Source organism: Ictidomys tridecemlineatus, chromosome 1, assembly GCF_052094955.1.
Source record: "Ictidomys tridecemlineatus isolate mIctTri1 chromosome 1, mIctTri1.hap1, whole genome shotgun sequence".
Classification (NCBI taxonomy): Eukaryota; Metazoa; Chordata; class Mammalia; order Rodentia; family Sciuridae; genus Ictidomys; species Ictidomys tridecemlineatus.
The window spans coordinates 75,197,906-75,221,159 of record NC_135477.1 but is presented as its reverse complement, the minus strand read 5'-3'; the positions used below and the strand labels follow the sequence as shown (position 1 = coordinate 75,221,159).

At 45.3% G+C, this 23,254-nt stretch overlaps 1 protein-coding gene across 3 annotated transcripts in view; it reads right to left on the bottom strand.

Annotated features, from left to right (window-relative positions):
• Positions 1–620: 620 nt before the first annotated feature.
• LOC110598553 (ANTXR like) overlaps positions 621–23,254 on the bottom strand; it is a 31,910-nt gene continuing 9,276 nt past the window's right edge. For 2 of the 3 annotated variants that reach the window (XM_078042726.1, XM_078042729.1), the window contains 8 exons: positions 20,530–20,628; positions 18,828–18,897; positions 18,173–18,254; positions 11,241–11,537; positions 9,993–10,019; positions 8,772–8,876; positions 7,479–7,577; positions 621–2,453 (listed from right to left, as the gene is read on the bottom strand). In XM_078042726.1, the coding sequence (XP_077898852.1) occupies positions 2,022–2,453; positions 7,479–7,577; positions 8,772–8,876; positions 9,993–10,019; positions 11,241–11,537; positions 18,173–18,254; positions 18,828–18,897; positions 20,530–20,628 (1,211 nt within the window). In that variant the 3' untranslated portion in view covers positions 621–2,021. Of the gene's footprint in view, positions 2,454–6,183; positions 6,364–7,478; positions 7,578–8,771; positions 8,877–9,992; positions 10,020–11,240; positions 11,538–18,172; positions 18,255–18,827; positions 18,898–20,529; positions 20,629–23,254 lie in introns of all 3 variants that reach the window. The other variant, XM_078042733.1, reaches the window with a different exon arrangement.

The window sequence follows — 23,254 nt, the reverse complement described above, 5'->3', positions numbered from 1 at the left end:
TCTGTGTAGGTTTGGTTTATTCTCTCTCTTGCTCAGGTGAAGATCTGAATTAATTGACCTCTTATATGCAAATCTTCCACTGATGTCTATTTCTAGGGTTAGAATGACTGAGGTTTTTGGCCAATGTAAGAAGGAATTCACCAGGAGATATAAAGCCCCAGAATTATTATCTTCAGTGACTAGGGCCTGGCACAGACTAAGAACTGCCCACAAATCCACATCAGCTCATTGATGGGCCACAGCTGGACTTAATTATCAACTCTCCAGCCCCTAGGTGAGCCTGTCTGAGCTCACTGGAGTCAGGGCCACATGGACATGGATGCCCCTTTGTCAAGCCTGCCCTTTCCTTCTGGCTAACTAGAAAGCCATCACAGAAGGTTCCCACATGGTGGAGTGACCCCCTTCATATTGGGGTCCTTGAATGACAATGGAGCTGCAACCTGGAGTTTATAAGGTGATTGGATGAACTGCTGTGGAATGTGCATCCCACCCTACCCCAACATGTGTGTCTGTGACTCTCTTTTCTGGACCCTGTGCCAATTACCAGTCGGTCTCCAGGTACCCTTGGCCTAAACACTTCTACCTGACCAACAGTAAAGTGGGAACATTCCACTCGGGTCTTTCTGTATATACATAATCAGAGGCTTTTATTTTTTGTAAAACAAAACAAAACAAAAACAAACAAAATCAAAAAACAGAATAACATTAAAAAGTTGACCCAGTTAGGGCTCATATCCCATGACAATTCTCAGGAAGTGAGATGTGGAATGGCTGCTGATGCTCTGAAGCATCCATGGTTGCTCTGGGAATAGGTCTCCAAATGGGACCAAACCAAACCACTGAGTCCACAATTCCAGGTTTGGAGTTTCTTTGTCCATTTCTTTGCTTTGACTTGACTTATTTTCCCAGGGTGTGTGAATGCCTCCTATACCCAGCTGGGAGGCAAATGTGCTGTCACAGATGGGACAGGCCTGGAAGGTTGGAAGATGATCAGTTCCCATCAGCTGATAGGACTCAGATGTGGGGCACAGACTGCAGTTAACTCAAGAGAGTGGAGGACAGACAAGTTGGAGAGGGACGAAACATAGTAACTTCTGGAAGGGATATTTTGAAAGTCTGCAAATAGCCCCTACATACATAACACAAGCCATCCCAGCACACCCTGTTTCTTTGGAAATAGGAGAGACAGTTATGGTTTTCACTATTCATCCAAATCAATCAATACTGCTTACAACCGAAAACTTGGCACATTTTTCCCTGAGCATGCAAGGTTGCAAGGCTACCACTAAATCGAATATCAAGATGAATTAGAAATGACTTGGCCACCTGGGCCATGGTTTCCCACCCTCCTGAGGACATCAAGGCCCCTTAGGGCTCTCATGCCTGTGTGTCTGGGAGACCATGCTGACACTGGTGCCCACTCTGGGTGGCAGGAGGCTGCATGGTAAACTCAGATGTGGGACTAGTTTTCTTCTCTGATGTTGAAGAGCACACAAGGGAGGTTTACCTCCTTCACTGAAATTCAAAGGATGTTTTGAAATCCCCTGTGCTGTCAGACAGCGTGAGGTATCAGAAAGGAGAAGTCTCACTTCTAGAAGAAATGTTGCCTCCTTCTAGAACACATTCAGAATTCTGGGAGTCCAGAAATAGAAACCAGAGATGTGCAGTGCAAGGGATGAGAAACACAAGTACTTATTTTTGCAACAAATGAAGGAAGGATACTGAGGAGAGTATTTGTGTTTAAAGACTTTGGGAGCTTTTGTTTTTATAGAGAACTTGGCATAAGCCTTTTCTTCTTAGCTCTGGGTGAGAGGGCTGTTGGAAGTGGCATCATCCAAGCCTGGTGTTATCCACATACCAGAGTACTTTGTTCTGGCTGGTGAAGCATAAAAATATCTTAGACACTAGAGCATCTCTCCAGGTGACACACTTATACTGATCAGCGGCAAACCCCAACACCTTTGCACTATAAACCAAGACTCAATACATGTGTCTAATTCAGCAACAAAGACCTCTTAATCTTAGGTTTTGGGTCCTTTAGAAGTAGGGCGAGGGTTCTGAGGGTGACCTAGGGAATCTATAGATTTCCGGGCAGAGGGAGGGAGCAGGGGCAGTATTCTGAAGCAAGACTGGGAGTATCTAGGTGGGGGCTGCTGGCATTGAGGGTAGCTGTTGAGGGAAATGCAATCCCTGCTGGGTTGCAGGCATATCCTTGGGGTGCACGATGTATGTGGCATGGAGCAGCACTCTCGAGCTGGTTGAAGACAGACCCCCCCTGAGGTACACAGTTCCTGTGGGGCGGGGAAATACTCCCTGCTTGGTGCAAGACAGATCTTTGGGGAGCAGGGTGCCTGTGTGAACTGGCAGTATTCCCTAAGGGGTGGTAGGACGATCTTTGAGTTGCAGGGGACCCGTCCAACACGAGGTTTCATCAAGACAATGTTGTTGCACCTCTGTAGGGAAGAAAAGAAAGAGAAGTCACTGAGATGCTTCTGGAATTGGGCCAGAAGACTTCAGTTGGCTGGATTAAGGCAGTGGAGTCAGGACCGGTCAGGACTGACAGAGTGGTCTTGTTGATGCTCCCTGTTAATCAAATCCAATCATATTCAAGATGGAGTCACTTGGGTCAACCTCTAACAAAAATGAAAGAGATGATACAAGAAGTGAGAGTTTATGGAGGAGGAGATTTCATGTACATGTGCCTGATTAACAAGAGCTATCACTAAAAACTACCAGAATCACAACTTTGTGTAAAGCCTGCCACAAAGCTTTAACATTAATGACTTCACAAATACAGCAGCTTCATAGCAATCAATGGCCTAAATGCCTAACATCTCATACCTTTTTAAATCCTTTACACAATAAATACTTCGGTGCAAGGACAATTGTTTAACCTTGTGTTGGTGCCACATCTGTTTTTGGTCCTGGAATAACTTTGCTTGGAGATTGCTTTAGTTATTTTAATTGCTGGAGCTTAAAGTTTTAGGGTAGGATCAAGGCAAATATTCTCTCCTCAGTGTTGTTTTTTCAAAAATTCCTTAGCTATTCTTAATTATGTAGAATTTCAGGTAAATTTCAGAATCATTTTGATCAAATTACTTAAGAATGTTTCTTTGCAATTTTCAGTACATTAGTATTATGTTCATGAATTCCTTGAGGAAAAGTCAGCATTGCGGTTCAAGTTTTTATATTTTCAAATCTACTTTTGCAAACAGCCTAGTTTTTTGATTTGTTTTCATCATAGGTAAGTACATTTTTGTTACACTTATGCATAGGTGTTTTTTTCTCCTATGAATAGAAGAGATTTCTTTATGTTTGTTAATAGCTCCTTTTTTCCCTTTCTATTTACTCCAGAGGATGAACAATCACTATAGGCCTGGTGTTCACCACCTTCTGTGGGAAGACTTTTGACTTTTTCAAGAGCAGGTCCCCAGGCCACGAGTGTGGAGGTATGGATCAGCAGGTGTACTGATGAAGAAGAGACAGGGGTCTCCAAACAGCAGAGTCTGGAGTCTAGTTATTTGCAGAGACTGCCCGTGAATTGATGAGGAAGGCTTAATGAGAGGAGAGAGGTGTCTAGAATCAAGAAGTCTCCTTCTCTGGCTGTTGATTGCAGAGACCCAAGACAGCAATATAACATTGCTCACATTAGCTCAGCCACTCCACAGTAATGAGATATTCCACAAAGTATTTGGCAAATATTTGATTAAAAGCACTCACTGTCAGTGCTTTAGAATTTCTGTAATATTTCTAGATTTCCTGGTATTTCTAGGGAGCAACAAGTGTGTATAAGGTGGTGAATCATTATTAGAATGTGAGAATTCTACAGAGCACTGACTTACAGGACAACAATAAGTTATGTATGAACCTTGGGCAGTTAGAGCCCAACCCCAGCTTCATCACTCCCTTGGTATACCTCGCTCCATGGGTAAAATAAGAAGGAAAATGCAGTAATCCCTTGGTCATGAATGCATCTTGTGGCCCATTCATTATCAAGTTACACTGCTATCCAGAACAACAGCTTTAATCCACAAATAGATGAATTCAAATTTATAAGGAGCTCAGCAAGTGACCTTAAAAAATCAAGATGTGAATATTCACAAATGATTTGCATCTATCACATTTAGTACTGTAAAAAGATCCATTTTCTAGATGCCTCCATAGATCACTCTGATAACATGACATTGGAGAGGAGCCAGGACTTGAAAGTGAGCCTACCCTGGGGTCACTTCACAACATAGTCATACCATTTAGCAACCCTGCCATGCCCAGCCCATTACTAAATACCACATCTGTGGTTTCCACCATTGAAAAATGCAGACTAGTAACCATTTCCAAGGACAAAGATGGAGTCACATAAATGGCTAATAGATTGGAGTCAGGCCATTGGATGTTGGCCCTGTTGCCTCATGGTTGCGTGGCTGTGACCCCGTTACTTGACTTTGTAGGGCCTGTAGCTTCCTTCCAACAATAGAGTGGCTGGTTTGGTTAAGCCTCAGTCTGTGGAGAGTACTTAGAACAGTGCCTGTGTCAGTACAGCTCCTATCCCTCCAGGGCTGCTGAGAGAATGAAATGAGATCCAGATCCTGACCGGCCTCCCCCAGTGACAGCACAGGACGGGTGTTCATTGGAAAGCCTGTGCCGTTATTGTAAGTATTCTACTCAGGGAGCGAGAGTGAGATTTCACATCAGCCTGATTTTCCTGATTTAGGAGGTACATTTTCTACCTGTGGAATGACTGCCACCTAAGGCAAAGAAGGAAGGGAATCCTCCCCTTAAAGGGAGGCAGGATTTGGCTTAAGATTAACAAACTGGACTGAATCTTTCTGCTTCGTTTTGTATGTATGTGTGAGTTGATCTCAAAGGGGTCACAATTAGAAAAGTCCCTCTGGGGCAGAGGAACACATTTATTTTACAAAAGTGGAAAGTAAACGAGATGGACTGCTTTCACTGTGAAAATGCCGAATTTTAGGGTAAACTGAGCCATTTTAGAATTTCCTGGGTTATGATGTGCCGAAGTGCAAAAATGTCTGGATTTGTTGGAAAAAGCAACTAAATGAGGCTTTAGGAGATAGCAGTTCCTGTGAGTTCAAGACCAGCTCCATCTGAACAGATTCATTAACTTGCTGAGCTCATTCATCTCCCCAGGCCTGTTTGCCTTTCCATGTCAGGAGGAGGAGATTCCAAACAGCCTTCCCTCTGGGTGGAATGTGGGTGGAGGGGGGGCACCACCAGTTCTGTCAGGACTCTGACCCTGCTGATTCCACTTCCTGCCAAACCTTGCAAGAGGGCGTTTGTGAAGCCCTGAGAGGAACATCAGGAAGAGAGATGAAGGGACACAGATGGCCTGCAATGACAGAGAGCTGGCACTTATCCTGGGCAGGCCCCTTGACCGATACTGCCACACATCACACCTGGGCTTGAGCTCCTAGGCTAGGGATAAATCATTTATCCTAACTTTATCCCTTATCCTACCTGAAAAGTCAGTCAGGAGGAACCTGGTCTCTCAGGTTCCCAACAACAAGGGCTCTCTTTCTGCTTATGCAGGAAGGCCAGGTCCTGATGATACATTGCCAAGTGACTTCAAGGAGGAACCCGGTTGAGGCCATGTATATGCAGGACTGGGGTTGAAGGCTGCCTGTGCCCCGTGGAGGACTGTAGGTCTAACCTGACACCCACTCATCTGCTTCATTGGCTGGCTCGCTTTAAGCCCTGGGACCAGTACACTGAGAGCTTAAAAGGAGAGACCTGGAAGTCCTCCCAACATCCCTAACTACGTGGAACCCAACAGAAGCCTTACATGGCACTCAGTGGGTCTGTGGTGGGGAGGGGCTATGTCAAATGGACAGTGGCAGAGAGTCATAAGTGAGTTTCTGTTAGGCACAGCTATGGGTCTCCTTGGGTTTAGGTGAGAGATGGGGTTGATTTCACGTAACTCTAGATGTTTCTACTGACTGTTTGGGTGGCTGTGGGAAACTTTCTGGCCTTCTCTGGACTGTGTACATTTTTGACCTTAGTGTCCACAAGATGGATCCCCCTGCCCATAAGATTTCAGGTTGGACATGCTGAGATGACAATCGAGAGGCCGGGCAGAGATGGGAAACTCTCTATATACATTCACTTGGCCACTGTCCTCCAAATTTTTGTTTCACAGGACTGATCACTGAAACTGCTCATACTCACATCTTGTTGGACAGGAGGACATTTCTGGCTTCTTTCCTATGTCCACTTTTGGCTTCTGGCTTTCCCTCTTCTTCAGATGCCTCATTTTCACAGCTGTCCATCTAGTTCTGTCCATCCTACCTGAGTGGACCTCTCAGGGCGGGTGTCTCCTCTTGTTCAGAGCACAAGACTGGTGAGTGTCTGTGTGGGCATGGGGGCAATTGCAAGGTGGAGAGGCTCCATGAGAAAGCACATGGAGGATGGTCATCTGTGGCAACCTGGGCTTGGCCTGATGGCCTTTTTCAGAGACACTGAGTGGAATGATCTCTTGGGGAGCCCCAGAGCCTCCATCACCAAGTGATGCCCTGTTGCATGTCAGCCAGCAACAGAGGCCTTCTCATTCACTTCTTATCAAGAGTATCCAGAGGCTTTCGGCCAGCATGGACCTACTAAATATGCACACACCCAGCCAATGAGGGCTGGGTTTGACTCCATTCGGGTGGTATTACCTGAGCTGCAGTCACAGAGTTCCTGGGCACTGACTGTCATCCTCCAGGCCCTGAACTTTCTCTTTGTAGAAGGCTCGAGAATGGAGGGAAGGGTCTGGGCACATGAGCCCCAAGGAAAGTCAGAAGAGAACTCTCCAGGTTCTGGCCTCATCAAGGCAGCCTTCCAGTGACTTGAAAATAACCATCACCAGGTCATAAAGCTGACCTCATAGGGAATTGGGTGAATGAAGGAAGTGAACTAGGCCCAAATTCAAGTCCAACTCTCTGAGTCCTAGACTTTGAACATGGAACAGGTCACTCAATTTTTCTTTGATTTGCCCTTAAAGGTAAACTGGGAATCTACTAGCCCCTCCTGTACAGTTACCGGGACGATGAAAATAGCAAAAGTTCTGAGGCTCGCCTTTGGCCCACAGGATGACTCACTAAATAACAGCCATCAATCAGTATTGTGACATTCCAAGGAAGACAACTAAGTGATGTGCTTTTTCCCTATGTCACCAGATGATGAAAGAAGGCCAGAGCTTTAACACCTGGTAAAGGGGTCAGTGTTGGCCCTGCAGCACTATCAACCACATCCACCAGCCCTGCTGGTCTCCAGTGAATAGCAGGAGAACTGCACGGGGCCACGCACAGACACTGTCAGGGAAACTCCAGAGGGACCTGACCTGTCCCATGTCTTAGGCATTCCTTCTAGCATAGGCCCACTCATGGCTCTGAGGCTATGAGGCACAGTACCAAAGGGCAACTGTTCAAGGGCCACAATGGTGGCCATTCTTCCCATTGGGAGCATCCCCGTGTTTGGCTCACCTGGTCCCTGGGATGATACCAAGTCAATGGCACTGGGCGGCAGCTTGGCATTGGGTGGCAGCTTGGGTAGACATACTGGCAACAGGAGTCAGGATCGCCCTGAAGCACAAACATAGAGAGGGATGTGTGGTGGACAAGCAGACGTCATCAAAAGGGAACATGTGGTGGGCCTGGGGTCCTGAGCAGGAGCTCCAGGAAGGGGAGGGGGCAGACAGGGAGAGGGTAGAAAAGAGGTATCAATGTCCTTCTCATGAGCAGGTACCTGAGACCTGGACAGAGAGAAGAGAAAGGCAGTGAGGAGGCCAGAAGAGGGCAGCACATGGCCTCAAGCTCTGGAGTCCAGGCCTCTCTGGCCCTGAGTGGATAGGCCCAGGCCTTGCAGACTGGAACAGACCATTGGTAGTGGCCTTGTCCTCTGGAGAGCATGTTTTGGCTTCTTTGTGGTCCCTTATCAGGAGAGTTGCAGGCATGGCTTCTCAGCTGCCTGTGAGGCTTTAGAGGGGCTAGAAGCTCCTGGGAGAAGTAATGTACAGGCAGAACCAGGGAGGAGGAGCACAAAGCCAGTGGTAATTGGGTGCTCTTCCTTCCTCAACACCATTTTTTGTGAGAGCCTGTGCACCCCTGTCCCAGGCCCAATGCTGTTGCCTGGCCTGCTTCTCTCTCACCAAGATGGGCCCTGGCTCTTCTGGGCTAAGCAGGGCTCCTCAGGCTTTGACATTACATCCTAGGGCTCCACCCCTGCACAGGGAATTTGTGATGCCCTTCAGGGCCTGTATCTGTGCCTCTTCCTGTTGTGACTCTTGCCATCCTACCTCAGTGAGCTGTAGAGTCACTGGGTTGTGCTTTTCCTTTGCCCTGTACAAATAGCCTGGAGTCAAGCCTGTCTGGACAATGACATTTCTGGAGTTTTCATGGAGGGAAGAAGGTTTCTCAGCACTGGTCCTTTTTGTTTGTATTGTCCCTAACCTTAAAGTCTCTCTGTCACTTTCTTGTCTTACCTACCATGGACCAGGAATCTGAAACAAAACCCACTTCTCCAGGGTTAAGTCTCTTGAAGATAGAGACTGGCCAGAAGTTAGCTATTGGCCATAGTCCAGAATTCCAGATTCTAATAACAGAGCCCTTGTTGATGGAACAGTAAACTGGTGTGGGGTGAACCCTCATTTTTACTGCCTTCCTTAGCCACAAGTTATGGGCCTCTGGTTATTTTGTGGCATGAAATGAACAGTTCCACAAAGTCAAGTCCTTCCTAATGTGAGGGACACAGCACTTCCACTGATGGGCCCCTCTTACCTCTACTGCTCTGGGTCCACACCCACAACAGGAGACGATCACTGTGGGGCATGTATTTATAGGTGGTGGAGGTGGTGGAGGAGGTGGTTTATCTTCTTCTGGGTCCTAGGAAGGAAAATACCTTTCTGCATCATAGTCTGGGTGCTGGGGAGCTGGACACGTGGTTGTAGGCACAGGAACCCTGCCCTTTGGGGCCACTTGGATAATGTTTTGGGTTACATGAAAAGACCAATGAGCCAGGCATGGTGGTGCACACTTGTAATCCCAGCAGTTTGGGCAGCTGAGGCAGGAGGATCAAGATTTCAAAGCTAGCCTCCGTTAACAGTAAGGCACTAAGAAACTCAGTGAGACCATGTCTCTGAATAAAATAGAATATAGGGCTGGGAGATATGGCTCAGTGGTTGAGTGCCCTGGTTCAATCCCTGGTACCCTCCCCCAAAGAGAAAAGACAAGTGAATAGCCTCCCACACCAAGGGGAGTATATGCCACAGGAGAACAGTAAAAGTCCCCCTGTTTGCACATCTGTCTGTGACCCAAATTGCCAATGACCTCACTTCTGTGTTCTTAGCTCTCCAGATACTCCCTTGCTGGAAGAAGCCTGGCCTGGAGGATGTTGTTCAGTGGCCCTGCCTCTGCAGATGCCTGTCACTCCAGCTGGCTATGGCAGGTGCAGATGCAGCCTTCCCAGGCCAATGTGAAGCCAGTACAGATTCCACCTGGGCAGGAAGGCCAGCTTCCTACCACATTCCAGTCCCAGGTACCCCTAACCCAGACCCACCCTCAATTCCTGAGACAGGAATGAAGACTCATTCAAAGGAGCCAAACCAACCTCCAGAGTCTAGAGAAGGGAACGAGCACCTGAAACTTGAGGTTCTTATTGCAAAAGGCTCCCTGATTACTCAGCATTCTACAGTAAGTCCTTTGAGTCCCACAGAAAGCCCACTTACTTTAGTAGAGATCATCACATTTTCTGAACATGCCTTCAAGGCACTATTTTTGTAGCACAGATTCATGGTTAAGAATTTCTGGGTGCCTGGAGGGGAGTTGTATGGGTGATATCAACCTAGTCAATGTCCTCCCCAGAGCCCTCTTTGACCCTCTGTTCCCATTGTCTTTCCCCAGGTAGGTTGAGCTCCAGGGCACAGGCTTCCTGATGCCTCTTTTGAAGGTCAGTGTTGTTCTCAGGTAAGTAACAAAGTCTTGATTCAAACCTGCACGTACCTTTTGTGGAGGTGGCTTCATGATATCCTGGAATGTTAAACAGACAAAAGTCAGGAAGTGGAGGGGGTGTCATGGATTCTGCCTGGGCTCTGCAGTCAGAGGGGACACTGGGATGGAGCAAAGAAATGGAACATGGCTTGGCTTTGGTGTGTGTGTGTGGGGGGGCAGGGGTTCCCTGTGCCTAAGGTGCTCTGTGTAGCAGGCTCCACCTGACCCATTGGGTGTCTCATGCTTCCTAGAAGGGTTATGGAAGATGAGCCAGGCCAAGCAGCCTACCCCTAGAGAGGCTCAGCTGCTGGAGTGCTGCACATCTAACCAGAACCTACCTGGAGCCAGAACACACTCTGGCCTCTCTTCCTCTGGAGATCCTCTCTGTCTCTGGTGCCCTCACTTGCCTCCGCACCTTGGGATAGTCATAGGCTTTCTCTGCTCACTGCTCCCACTGTGCACAATGAGGACCCTCCTGCCCTGTGCTGGCTGTTGTCCTTCCCACATCAGCTCTTTCTGCTTCCATTCCCTAGTTCTCTGTGATGTTCCTTCCATCCCTGCTCTCCAGAGCCTCTGCCTTCCCTAATGCCCCCGGGGTGCGAGTCTCAGTCCTTTGCTATTGCTTTGCTGTACTCAGGACACTGACTGCATCCTACCCAGAGTGACATCTCACTCTCATGCCCTGAATGAACTCAGGTCTGGGAGCTCCCCATGGCCAGGAGGGTACCTGCTTCCTTTCTCTACCTCTGGAGCCCATCATGGGCCTCCAATCACTGGCATTCAGCCATGGGAGATGAAGAAGTGGCAGAAGGCACCACAAAGGTGCAGAGATCCACATTGGTTTAACAGCTCCTCTGGCCCAGAGGTTGCTACAACTCCCTGGCCAGCATCACTCTGCATTTGGGGCCACGTGCATTTCACAGGGTCCCTCTCCTCCTCTTCTTCTGACACAAAGGCCAGCCCCAGGTCCTTGTTCATCCAAGGCCTGATCCTTTGCTGAGAGTTCCTCCTGGTCTCAGAGGTTCTGGGTGTCCTCTCTCAAGGTCTCAAGGCAGGCCTGAAACCAGTATCTAGGGTTCCCAGGCCAACTCTAATAGCCTTAGAAGGAGACCCTATACGAACCAGCTGTGTCTAGAGTCTGGGAATGTGAGGTCAGTCGTGCCTTCACTGGATCTTGTGATGGCTTCAGAGCTCATGGGCAACTGCCTTGGATGTAGGATCTCTGCCTGAGCCCAGGGCTGTGTGGGTGGACATACTCACTTTGAAGAAGTATCTCCAGCAACAGTACACCAACAGTGGGATCAGCAGCAAAAGTGGCAGCAAAGCAAGCAAGCGCTTGTCGAAGGGCACTTTTGAAATCATTCTGTAAGTGCCAGTGACAGAATGTCTGACGAAGAGTCTGGCAGAGCTGCTGATAGTGGTTATAACATTGCTTCTTACAGCAGCGTTCATGCCTGTGACAGCAGTGTTAGTGCTGCTGACGGTGGTGCTGACAGTGGTGCTGACAGTGGTGCTGACAGTGGTGCTGACAGGAACTCCAAAGTTGCCCAGTGTTCCCTGTAAGAGAAGAATGGACCTGACAGCACCATTGCCATAGGCCCTGGGAAGGACTCGATGGCTTCTTCCTGACTGCCCACCCCCTGCTTCCTATCTGTCTCACTGTTAGTTCTCAGGTTGCCTGACTTTCAGGGAGCACATGGGATAAGGTATAAGTGGGTTCACAGAGAGCTGCTGACCCTGCTGCCTCTGGTCCTGATGAAAGAATCCCCTGAGCCCAGGAAAACAAGTCCCTAAAGCCTCATGTCTGATGAATCTGGCCCTCACTGCTCACCGCCACTGACAGTAAAGTACTTTGTACTGCCCACACCAGTCCTCACGAGACCTAGGCTCTCAGTAGAGATGAGAGCAAATGATCTGTGAATTAAAGAATGACCTGAATGAGCAAATACAGGCAAAAATTGATCACTCCAACAAAGAGGTAAGAAAGCAAATACAGGGAGCAAAAGATTACTTTGATCTCTCTTGAGATAGAGACTCTGGAAAAAAAAAGAGTCAGAAATACTTGAAATGATGGATACAATAAATCAAATAAAAATCTCAGTAGGAAGCATTACCAACAGACTAGATCACCTGGAAGAAAAAACATCAGATAATAAAAGCAAAGTAAACAACCTGGAAAATAAAGTTGACCACACAGTGAAGATAGCTAGAAACCATGAAGAGAACATCCAAGAATTATGAAACAGAATCAAAAGCCCAAATCTAAGAGTTATTGGGATAGAGGAAGGAACAGAGTTTCAATCCAATGGAATGTACAATCTCTTTAATGACATAATATCAAAAAAATTCCCAAGCATGAAGAACGAATTGGAAAACCAATATAAGAGCCTTCAGGACACCAAATGTACAAAATTACAACAGATCTACACCAAGGCACATTATAATAAAAATGCCTAGCATACAGAATAAAGATAGGATCTTAATAGCCACAAGAGAGAGGAATCTGATCACATTTAGGGGGAGACAAATTCGTATTTCAGCAGATTTTCAACCCAGACCCTTAATGGAACAACATATACCAAGCTCTGAAAGAAAATGGATGCCAACCAAGAATCTTATATACAGCAAAACTAAGCTTTAGATTTGATGATGAAATAAAAATCTTCCATGATAAACAAAAGTTAAAAGAATTTACAACTAGAAAGCCTGCACTACAGAACATCCTCAGCAAAATATTTCATGAAGAGGAAATGAAAAACAATGATGAAAATCAGCAGAGGGAGATATTACACTAAAGGCAAATCTATTCAGAGGAGAAACCAAGTCACATTAAATAGCAAAAATAAACAAAAATGACTTGGAATACAAATCATGTCTCAATAAGAACCCTGAATGTTAATGGCCTAAACTTACCAATCAAAAGACATAGATTAGCAGATTGGATGAAAAAAAATAAAAGATCCAACAATACACTGTCTCCAAAAGACTCATCTCATAGAAAAAAAAAAAGCAGCATCCCAGACTGAAGGTGAAGGGTTGGGAAAAATCATACCACTCACATAGACTGCGGAAGCAAGCACAGGTTTCCTTCTTCATATCAAATAAAGTAGAATTCAAACTAAAGTCAATCAAAAAGGATGAAGGAGGACACTACATACTGCCCAACGAGATTTAGCAATTATAAATATATATGCCCCAAACAATGGAGCCTCTACATTCATCAAAAAAACTCTTCTTAAGTTCAAGAGTCAAATAGACCTCAACACAATAATTTGGTGTGACCTAACACACCTCTTTCATCACTAGATAGATCTTCCAAACAAAATCTGAACAAAGAAACTTTAGAACTCAATAATAGAATCAATAACTCAGACTTAACTGACATATATAGAGTATTTCATCCTTCAATGAGAAAATACACTTTCTTCTCAGCAACACATGGATCCTTTTCTAAAATAGACCATATACTGTGCCACTAAGCAACTCGTATCAAATATAAAAATGTATAGATACTACCCTACATTCTATCAGATCATAATGGAATAAAATTAGAAATTAGAAATTAGAAATCAATGATAAAATTATAAATAAAATACACTCCAACACCTGGAGACTAAATAATATTGTACTGAATGAACAATGGGTTACAGAAGACATCAAGGAGGAGATTAAAATTTTTTAGAGGTAAATGAGAACACAACATATTAAAATCTCTGGGACACTATGAAGGCAGTTCTAAGAGAAAAGTTTCTTGCATGGAGTTCATTCCTTAAAAGAAGAAAAAGCCAATAAATAAATGACGAATATTATGTCTCAAAATCCTAGAAAAAAAGAACAAATTAACACCAAAAGCAGCAGAAGACAGAATATAATTAAAATCAGAGCTAAAATCAATGAAATTGATATAAAAGAAACAATTGAAAAAAATGACAGAACAAAAAGTTGTTCATTAAAATTATAAATACAATTGACAGACCCTTAGCCATGCTGATGAAGAGGAGAGAGAAAACTCAAATCACTAACATATGTGATGAAAAAGGAAATATCACAACAGACACTACAGAAATACAGAAGATAATTAGAAATTATTTTGAAAACTTGTACTCCAATAAAATAGAAAATATCAATAAAATAGAAAATATCGAAGGCATCAACAAATTTCTATAGTCATATAATTTGCCCAAATTGAATCAGGATGATATAAAACAATTTAAACAGATCAATTTCAAGTGACAAAACAGCAGATACCATCAAAAGTCTACCTATCAAGAAAAGCCCAGGACCGGCTGGATACACAGCTGAGTTCTACAAGACCTTTAAAGAAGAACTAATACCAATATTCTTCAACTTATTTCAGGAAATAGAAAAAGAGGCAGCACTTTCAAACTCATTCTATGAGGCCAATATCACTCTGAATCGAAAACCAGGCAAAAACACATCAAAGAAAGAAAATGTCAGACCAATATTTCTAATGAATATAGATGCAAAAATTCTCAGTATAAAACTGGCAAATTGAATTAAAAAATGTATAAAAAAGATCTTTCACCATGATCAAGTGGGATTCACCCCAGGGATGCAAGGTTGGTTCAACATATGGAAATCAATAAATGTAATTCATCACATCAATAGACTTAAAGATAGAAATCATGTGATCATCTCAATAGACACAGAAAAAGCATTTGACAAAATACAGCACTTCTTTATGTTCAAAACACTAGAAAAACTACAAATAACAGGAACATATCTCAACATTGTAAAGGCTATCTATGCTAAGCCTCAGGCCAACATCATTCTAAATGGAGAAAAAATGGAAGGCATTCCCTCCAAAAACTGGAACAAGACAGGGGTGCCCTCTTTCACCACTTCTATTCAACATAGTTCTCGAAATGCTGGCCAGAGCAATTAAACAGGTGAAAGAAATTAAAGGGATACACATAGGAAAAGAAGAAATTAAATTTGCACTATTTGCTGATGATCTTCTATACCTAGAAGATCCTAAAAATTCCACCAGAAAACTCCTAGAACTAGTAAATTAATTCAGCAAAGTAGCAGAATATAAAATCAACACCCATAAATCAAAGGCATTTCTGTATATCAGTGACAAATCCTCAGAAAGGAAAACTACCCTATTCTCAATAGCCTAAAAAACATACTTGGGAATCAACTTAATGAAAAAGGTGAAAGATCTATACAATGAAAACTACAGAACCCTAAAGAAAGAAATCAAAGAAGACCTTAGAAGATGGAAAGATCTACCTTACTCTTGGATAGGCAGAATTAATATTATCAAAATGACCATACTACCAAAAGCACTATATAGATTTAAAACAATTCTGATCAAAATTCCAATGATATTCCTCATAGAAATAGAAAAAGCAATCATGAAATTCATCTGGAAAAAAAAAGACTCAGAATAGCTAAATCAGGAAGAGTGAAGCTGGTGGCACCACTATACCAGACCTTAAAATATACTACAGAGCAAATAGTGACAAAAACAGCATGGTATTGGTACCCAAACAGACTGGTAGACCAATGGTACACAACACAGAGACTAACCACAAAGTTACAATTATCTTATATTAGACAAAGTTGCCAGAAACATGCACTGGAGAAAATAAAGCCTCTTCAACAAAAGGTGCTGGGAAAACTGGAAATCCATATGCAACAAAATGAAATGAAACCCCTATCTCTCACCATGCAAAAAACTCAACTCAAAGTGGATCAAGGACCTAGGAATTAAACCAGAGACTCTGTGTCTAATAGAAGAAAAAGTAGACCCTAATTTTCATCATGTGGGATTAGGCCCTGACTTCCTTAATAAGACTCCTATAGCACAAGAATTAAAACCAAGAATCAATAAATGGGATGGATTCAAACTAAAAAGTTTCTTCTCAGCAAAAGAAACAATCTGTGAAGTGAACAGAGAGCCTACATCCTGGGAGCAAATTTTTACCCCTCACACATCAGACAGAGCACTAATTTCTAGGGTATATAAAGAACTCAAAAAGATAAACACCAAAAAAACCCAAATGACCCAAATCAACAAACGGGCCAAGGACCTGAACAGACACTTCTCAGAAGAGGATATACAATCAATCAACAAATATATGAAACAATGTTCATCATCTCTAGCAATTAGAGAAATGCAAATCAAAACTACTCTAAGATATCATCTAACTCCAGTCAGAATGGCAGCTATTATGAAGACAAACAACAATAAGTGTTGGCGAGGATGAGGGGAAAAAATCATATATTGCTGGTGGGACTACAAATTGGTTCAGCCAAAATGGAAAGCAGTATGGAGATTGCTTGGAAATATGGGAATGAAACCACTGTTTGACCAAGCTATCCCTCTCCTCAGTCTATACCCAAAGGACTTAAAAACAAGCATACTACAGGGAAACAGCCATATCAACGTTTATAGTAGCACAATTCACAATAGCTAAACTGTGGAGCCAACCTAGATGCCCTTCAGTGGATAAATAGATAAAAAAAATGTGGCATGTATACACAATGGAATATTACTCAGCTATAAAGAGAATAAAATCATGGCATTTGCAGGAAAATGGTTGGAGTTAGAGAAGGAAATGCTTAGTGAAGTTAGCCAATCCCAAAAAACCAAATGCTGAATGTTTTCTTTGATATAAGGAGGCTGATTCATAGTGAGATAGGAAGAGGGGAGCATGGGAGGAATAGACGAACTCTAGATAGGGCAGAGGGGTGGGAGGGGGAAGGGAGGGGACGTGGGGTAAATAATGATGGTGGAATGTGATGATCATTATCATCCAAAGTACAGGTATGAAGACATATTGGTGCGAATATAACTTTGTATACAACCAAAGATAGGAAAATTATACTCTATATGTATAGTAAGAATTGTCATATATTCTGCTGTCATATATAAATTTTAAAAAAGTACTTTGTAAACACCACAATAAGTACAGATGCCCATAAAGGGGTTCCCAGAAAGATATAGGCCCAAGAGCAGAAACAGGCAACAGCTGTCTGTCAACCCATGGCCTCCCCACACTTGCGGACTCTGTAACCAATTCCAATTCCTTTCTCAGAGGTTCAGCTAGCACATCTTTAACCAAGGGGAGAAGCAGCCCTCCTCCAGGGGTAATTGTGAATTCAGAGTTTAGAATGTCCTTGCTCAGACTAAGGTCCATATGGGGCTTAAGGAATCGGGGCTGATCATTCTGGTCCAGGGATCCCAGGCTATCCTGTGGGCACACAGCCTGCTCCACTGTCCAGAGTCAAGTGATTGCTTAGAGAGAAGGCGACAGAGGGGTAACAGGGGGAGGAGCCTGTGGCTAGAAAACAGGTGGCTGAAAGGAGAAGCAACATGCAGCGTGACAGTGATGGGCACTGGCTGGGCTGGGGTCACTTGGGCTGTGCCTGTGCTCTTTCCTATCTGTGCCTGTTTCAGGATGGGCTATGAACAGATGGTCTCCTGATGAGCACATGTGTGAGTTCAGCCTGATGATCTGTGTGTGGATGTGCAGGAACAAGCCAAGACAGACCTTGAGGAGGACTGTCAAACCTGTAGGGTCCTAACAAACTCAGACTGTACCTACAGGTGAACAACAGGTGGGCACAATCTCCTCTTTCCAGGCCTCCTATTATCCTACATTTGGTTAAATTGCTGGGATGATGTGAAACTCAGAAAATCTACACTGGGTGGGTAACACCCTCATTTTCAGATTGCTCTTGCTGAGCTGAGAAGGCCACACGCAACTGGTAGCTGTTTTCCAACCACAGTGGGGTAAGGTGGCAGGCACAGAGGGAGACAGCTGGGGCAGAGAGGAGAACTGAGGACCCAGGCATTCCTGAAGGGCTACTGAGCAGGCCTCAAGGCCAGGTCCAGAATGAATTTGGTATCACATCCATGACTGAGGCACCAATTCAGTGCACACACACATCCTACCTCAGCTGGCAGAACCAGCCAGATCCCTGTACCTAGGCATTCCCACATGAAATGGGTGGGCACCCTAGATGCTATAGACTCTAGCATGTAACAGGCAATCATCCAGGCTCCCACACATCCAGGCCCACCTGGAATTTGGAGGAACCTGTCTGTCCAAGCTGCTTTCTGGGCCTATCTGGTACCCTCTGCCCAGGGTGCATTGGCATCTAGAACAGGGGCAGGGACAGCACGGCCGGGGGGGCTGCATCCCCACCCAGGTACTTACAATACAGTTAGAGCTGGTTATGTTGTGTTGGTTCCCAATGAAGCTGAGACCATTGTTCAAGCTGACTTCAACAAATACCTCCCTAAGGCACAGAAAGGACAGATGTTGAGAACCAGCCCAGACCCTTGGGAAACCATAGCCCATAGAAATCCTCATGATAATGACTCTGAAATCCCAGCATTTAAGATCTCCAGGAGTATAGAGGTGGATATTGAGAGCCCATTGACCAAAGCATGAGGAGAAAGACCTCAGCCATGATTTCAAGGGGACTATGGGTCAGACCACGATTCTTCCTCATGGCATCTGATGTCATCATGGCCATAGGTTGAGTGACCAGAAAGTTCTGCATGGTGTCACCATCCTTAATTTTATTACAGAATATGTCATCTTATTTCTGCAAGTCAAATTGGAACAAAGGTACCAGTCTTAGGGCACATCGTCTCATGCATCCTGCCCTCAGCAGATCCTGGGCCACTGTGAATTCCTAAACCCCTTGCAGGTCACCAAGAAGGAAAGGTGGGGAAGATTCCCTTCTCCCACTAAGAGATAGGCATGCTTCCTGGCAGAGGTGGGCATTCCAAATTCTTTACACATAGTGGTGGTAAATGCTGAGCACCTGATCTCCCACCCTAAGACCTCCAAGCAGGGCACTTACTGATTAGGTTGTGTTATCATTGGTCCAGGACAAATTATGGAAGTTTTGCTCATACTGGTGGGGTTGTTATCTAAAACACAATGACATGAGAATGTCAACAGACCTGTTCATCTACCCTGGCATGCTCTGCCTGCCCTGAGCAAGCAGAGCTGATACTTTGACCACGTCCCAGCCTCTCCCCTCTGCCTATCTTCTTTTCAAAGACATCTGCTGAGCACATTCTTTGCCCATCACTGAGCAGAACTCATTTCTCCAATAGGAACAGGCAGCAAGAGGCCCTACTCTCAAGGAATCTCCTGTTAGGAACTGCAGAGGACATTGAACAAAATGAGAGTAAGGGAACATTCATGGGAAATAGTGCAAAGTGTTGTGCCATTGATAAGCAGAGGAAAGGACAGGGCATGCAGGGGGAGGAAGGCTGCTTAATTATGCCTGACCTGTTCCCTTTTGTAGAGGTACAATTTGTCCTTTAAAAAACTAAAATATTCACACATGAATTGATGCAATATCTGGAACACGATGAAAAACACTCTTGATGGTGTGAGGGAATTCAGATAGTGTGTGATGGGAATGATGAGAGTGGTGGTAGGTGCTTTAAATTCATATACAATTCTTGGTACTTACGTAGGCAAGTGCTCTCTGAGGAGCTCATACCAACCAGACAAAGAACGTCCAGTGAACAGAGGGAGGAAAGAGTGTTCTGGGCTGTGGGCGTGACATTTGCCAAGGCCCTGAGGTCATGAACTACTGAGCTTGTTGAGTTGGGAAGGAGTGAGCCAAGAGTGGGGTGATTTTTATGGACTTGGAAAAACAATTGTGCTTTATTTCACATCTGATGGATCTTTCAGGAGAATGTACAGGTTCTTGATATTGTTCAGCCATAAATATTGCAGGACTCTTTAGGTGTGAGGATAGAGCTATGAGAAACCAAAGATGACACTGGGATTTTTGACCAGAGGAACAGGGTGGATGGTGGTGTCATCTGAGATGGGAAAACCTGAAGAGGAAATAGGGTTTCCTTCCTTCCTTCCTTCTTTCCTTCCTTCCTTCCTTCCTTCCTTCCTTCCTTCCTTCCTTCCTTCCTTCCTTCCTTCCTTCCTTCCCTCCCTTGGGAGCCTGGGAAGAGCTTTATAACTTGTAGTCATGGAACCTTCTCTGCCCTGAGTCTAAATCCTCTTTACACCTCCTTAGCTGTGGTCAAGTGTGAGAGCCAAGATGGGCAGCCAGCTCTGTACCTGCCGTCTTGAGGTTTCAGTGTCTTTGATTTATTCTCTGATTGAAGGAATGATTGAAGGCCCAGGGAGGCTCACTGCACCTGACTAGGTCCAGAGACTAGGTGCTGCTACATTTCCTACCGTAAGCCTCCTGAGCTCAGGTCATCTGCCATCAGGGAAAGGGAGCTGAGGACACTGTGGGGCAAATGCTGCTGTGGGGACAGCCCAGCATAAACTCATCCTTGTGGAGGTGTGAATCCCTACTCCAGGACACTCTTGGGCTGCTGAGGATTTATTACTTCCCATGTTTAGATGAAAGGAGTGGTGGCCGTGCATCCCAGCAGGTCTCTCCTTCCACTTGTCCACATTGCCTCTAACCACACAATACCCACTGAGAATGGTCAGCAGGGACTGGGAACTAGCTGGTTGAGGGATGGGGTTCTGTTGTAAAATAAATGTGTAACCTGGTGGTATGAGGCATGACTTACCCACGTGAATGTTGTCTGAGAACAGGAATCTACAAATAACCTGGTCCCTACTTTTTGCATTATGAAAACCTTGTCCAGTAATAATCACTTCATAGATTTCTAGAAAAACAAACAAACAAACAAACAAAACATTAAAATGTCTAAGTGAGGAAGAGCTGAGGGCTGCATTCCCTCCGCTCACTGTTCATGGGGGTCCATTCCACACAAGGTAAGATTCCCAAGGGCTCTAATGAGGCAGCAGCTGCGTCTGAACCAGCATCCATGGGTCCCTCTGGACACATTCTCATCTGATGTGGCAGAGGTGGCTGGGCCTTGGACACTTGGTGGTCCTCCTCCCATCAGTTGATCCCAAAAGTTCATGATTATAGCCCACACCAGTGCATGCACAAGGTCCAACTCAGAGGAAGTCTCACACAAGGGCCCCAGGCTGTGCACTGAGCCGGCCCTCCCATATGGAAGGCAGAGAGGAGCTCTGATGCACAGGCTGAAGAAGCCCTGCCTTATGCCTGTGGGGCTCCTGGATGTACAGGGACTCTCTCTCCTCCTCCTGCCTGTGATAGTGGAGACCCTAGGAGCAGGGCAGGAACACAGGTATGGCACAGGAGAGGCCCCTACCCTGCCCAGGAGGTTTCCTCTCAGGATGTGTCCATTCCCAACTGTGGGTCCTGAGGCCAGCACATCATCCCTCATCCCTGTCTCTTCATGAAATACCTAGGAGCACAGCCACCACCCTGTATAGCACAGAGCACTTCCTTCTACCAGTGTGTAGCCTCCTTCTCCTGAGGCCAATACAGGGAACAGAGAGGAGAGCAGCGTGGCCAGCTGCAAAGGAGTCAGATTCCAGGCCTATTCACCTGCACGGTACCTCCTGACCCATGTCTGACTCATTCCAGACTAAAATGGCACTTGAGATGCCCCAGCTCACTTGATCAAGGACTTTATTCTTCACCTGACCTCCTTCATCAGACTCTCTGACAGATGTATTGATTCTCACAGGATAAACTGAGGATTGATCTGTTTCATTTAGCTCTAAGGATTCTGCTTTGGGATTCCCATGTGAGTGACTGTCCCTCTGTATGTGGCAAGTTGCACAAGATGGCCAGTAAGTGAACAGGTCACTGGCTGAGCTTGTGTTTGGACACATCTGTCACACTGGTACAGCTGCTAGGAGAGGGAGTGACATCTCACATCCCCAGCTGGGGTTTGTCCTAACTGTTCAGATGCCAAGGCCTGTGTGTCTAGGGCACATAATGACACACAGGCACCAGCCACCTGGGCTGCTTTAAACCAGAAGCAGAAGAGGCCATATGGGGGAATGGGGGTCCTTGAGTCCACCCCCACCCCTTAGTACTTGCCCAGCACAAGCAAAGGCAGGGGGAATGTTGAACCAAGAACCAAAGTGGAAATATCAGGACCTGCCACTGTCCTTAGGACCCATCAGCCTCCAAGTGCCGATCCAATCACCACCTCTGTGTCTCCCAACAGTCCTGACAGTACTATTTCTATCCATATTAGGCCACACTTTGCCACAGGCCTGGTGCCACAGGCCTGGTGCCACAGGTAGCAGAGCATGGATGAACACACGGTTCTGCTGCCAACAGCCTGTGGCCATGGAGCCTCCTTGTCGAGGGCAGGGAGGCCAGGACCCAGCTACCTGGGCCAGAGTTCACTGTAGCAGCTGAGCTGTCACCAGGGATAAAAGGAGGTGGTGGGTTCTGTCTCCATCAACCACAGTGTGAGGACACCAACCATGTGGTACCAAGGCTACATACAGGGTTTGTGACAAGGAGAGGTGACCATCCCCAAGACCATACAATTGTGTCCTCAGCACACTGAGGCAGGAATGCAGGATGGTCAGAGGCATCCTGGTTAGGTCTAGTCCTTGGGGACAAGGAACAGAAGTGGCCCTTTCCCCACTGGGTGACTGTCAGGGTGGACACCTTTGTCAGGCAGGGACACTGGAAGCTGACTTTTGTTCAGTTATTTTTCTTTATCCATTGATATCACTGTTTCCACACTTTTTGTGGCTGTACTAACTCTACAGATTTTTCAAATCCCCCATCAGCCTGGTCCTCCTGGAATGAGCCCTGACTTCTCTTGACCTACTGGCCTGTTAAATGTTGCTCCATTGATTTTCTAGTGTTTCCTTGAGAGTTTTTAAAAATATGTTTTTCTACTTTTGCAATTAAACATTTTGTATTAGATAGATAATATTTGGGCACATACCCACACCATGCTTTCTAACACACATACCCCCACAATGTACATTTCATATACAACATATCTATACACATCACCCATGCACACCTCCCCACACATCCACCCACCCACAAACACTCTACCACACATACACCTCGGCACACATATGCACATGCATATACTGTATACCCCAAGCACACTTACCCCTCCATATACCATAGAAAAACACTCCACCCACAGGTACTAAATCACACACCACACACATACAAAAAAACATAATATCCAATACCATACTCCTAACACACCACAAACCAGTCCCTGAATACTGCATATACCACAAATACCCTGCATACAGATTCTACACACCCACAACATAAGCACATACCGCACACAATACCACTGTGCTCACATACAACATATTCTCTGGCACACATACCACACAACACTGTGCACTCATGTATATTCCCCATGACCTATATAGGCAGAAACCATAAATATACACAAACACCAAACTCCCTGTTGTAAT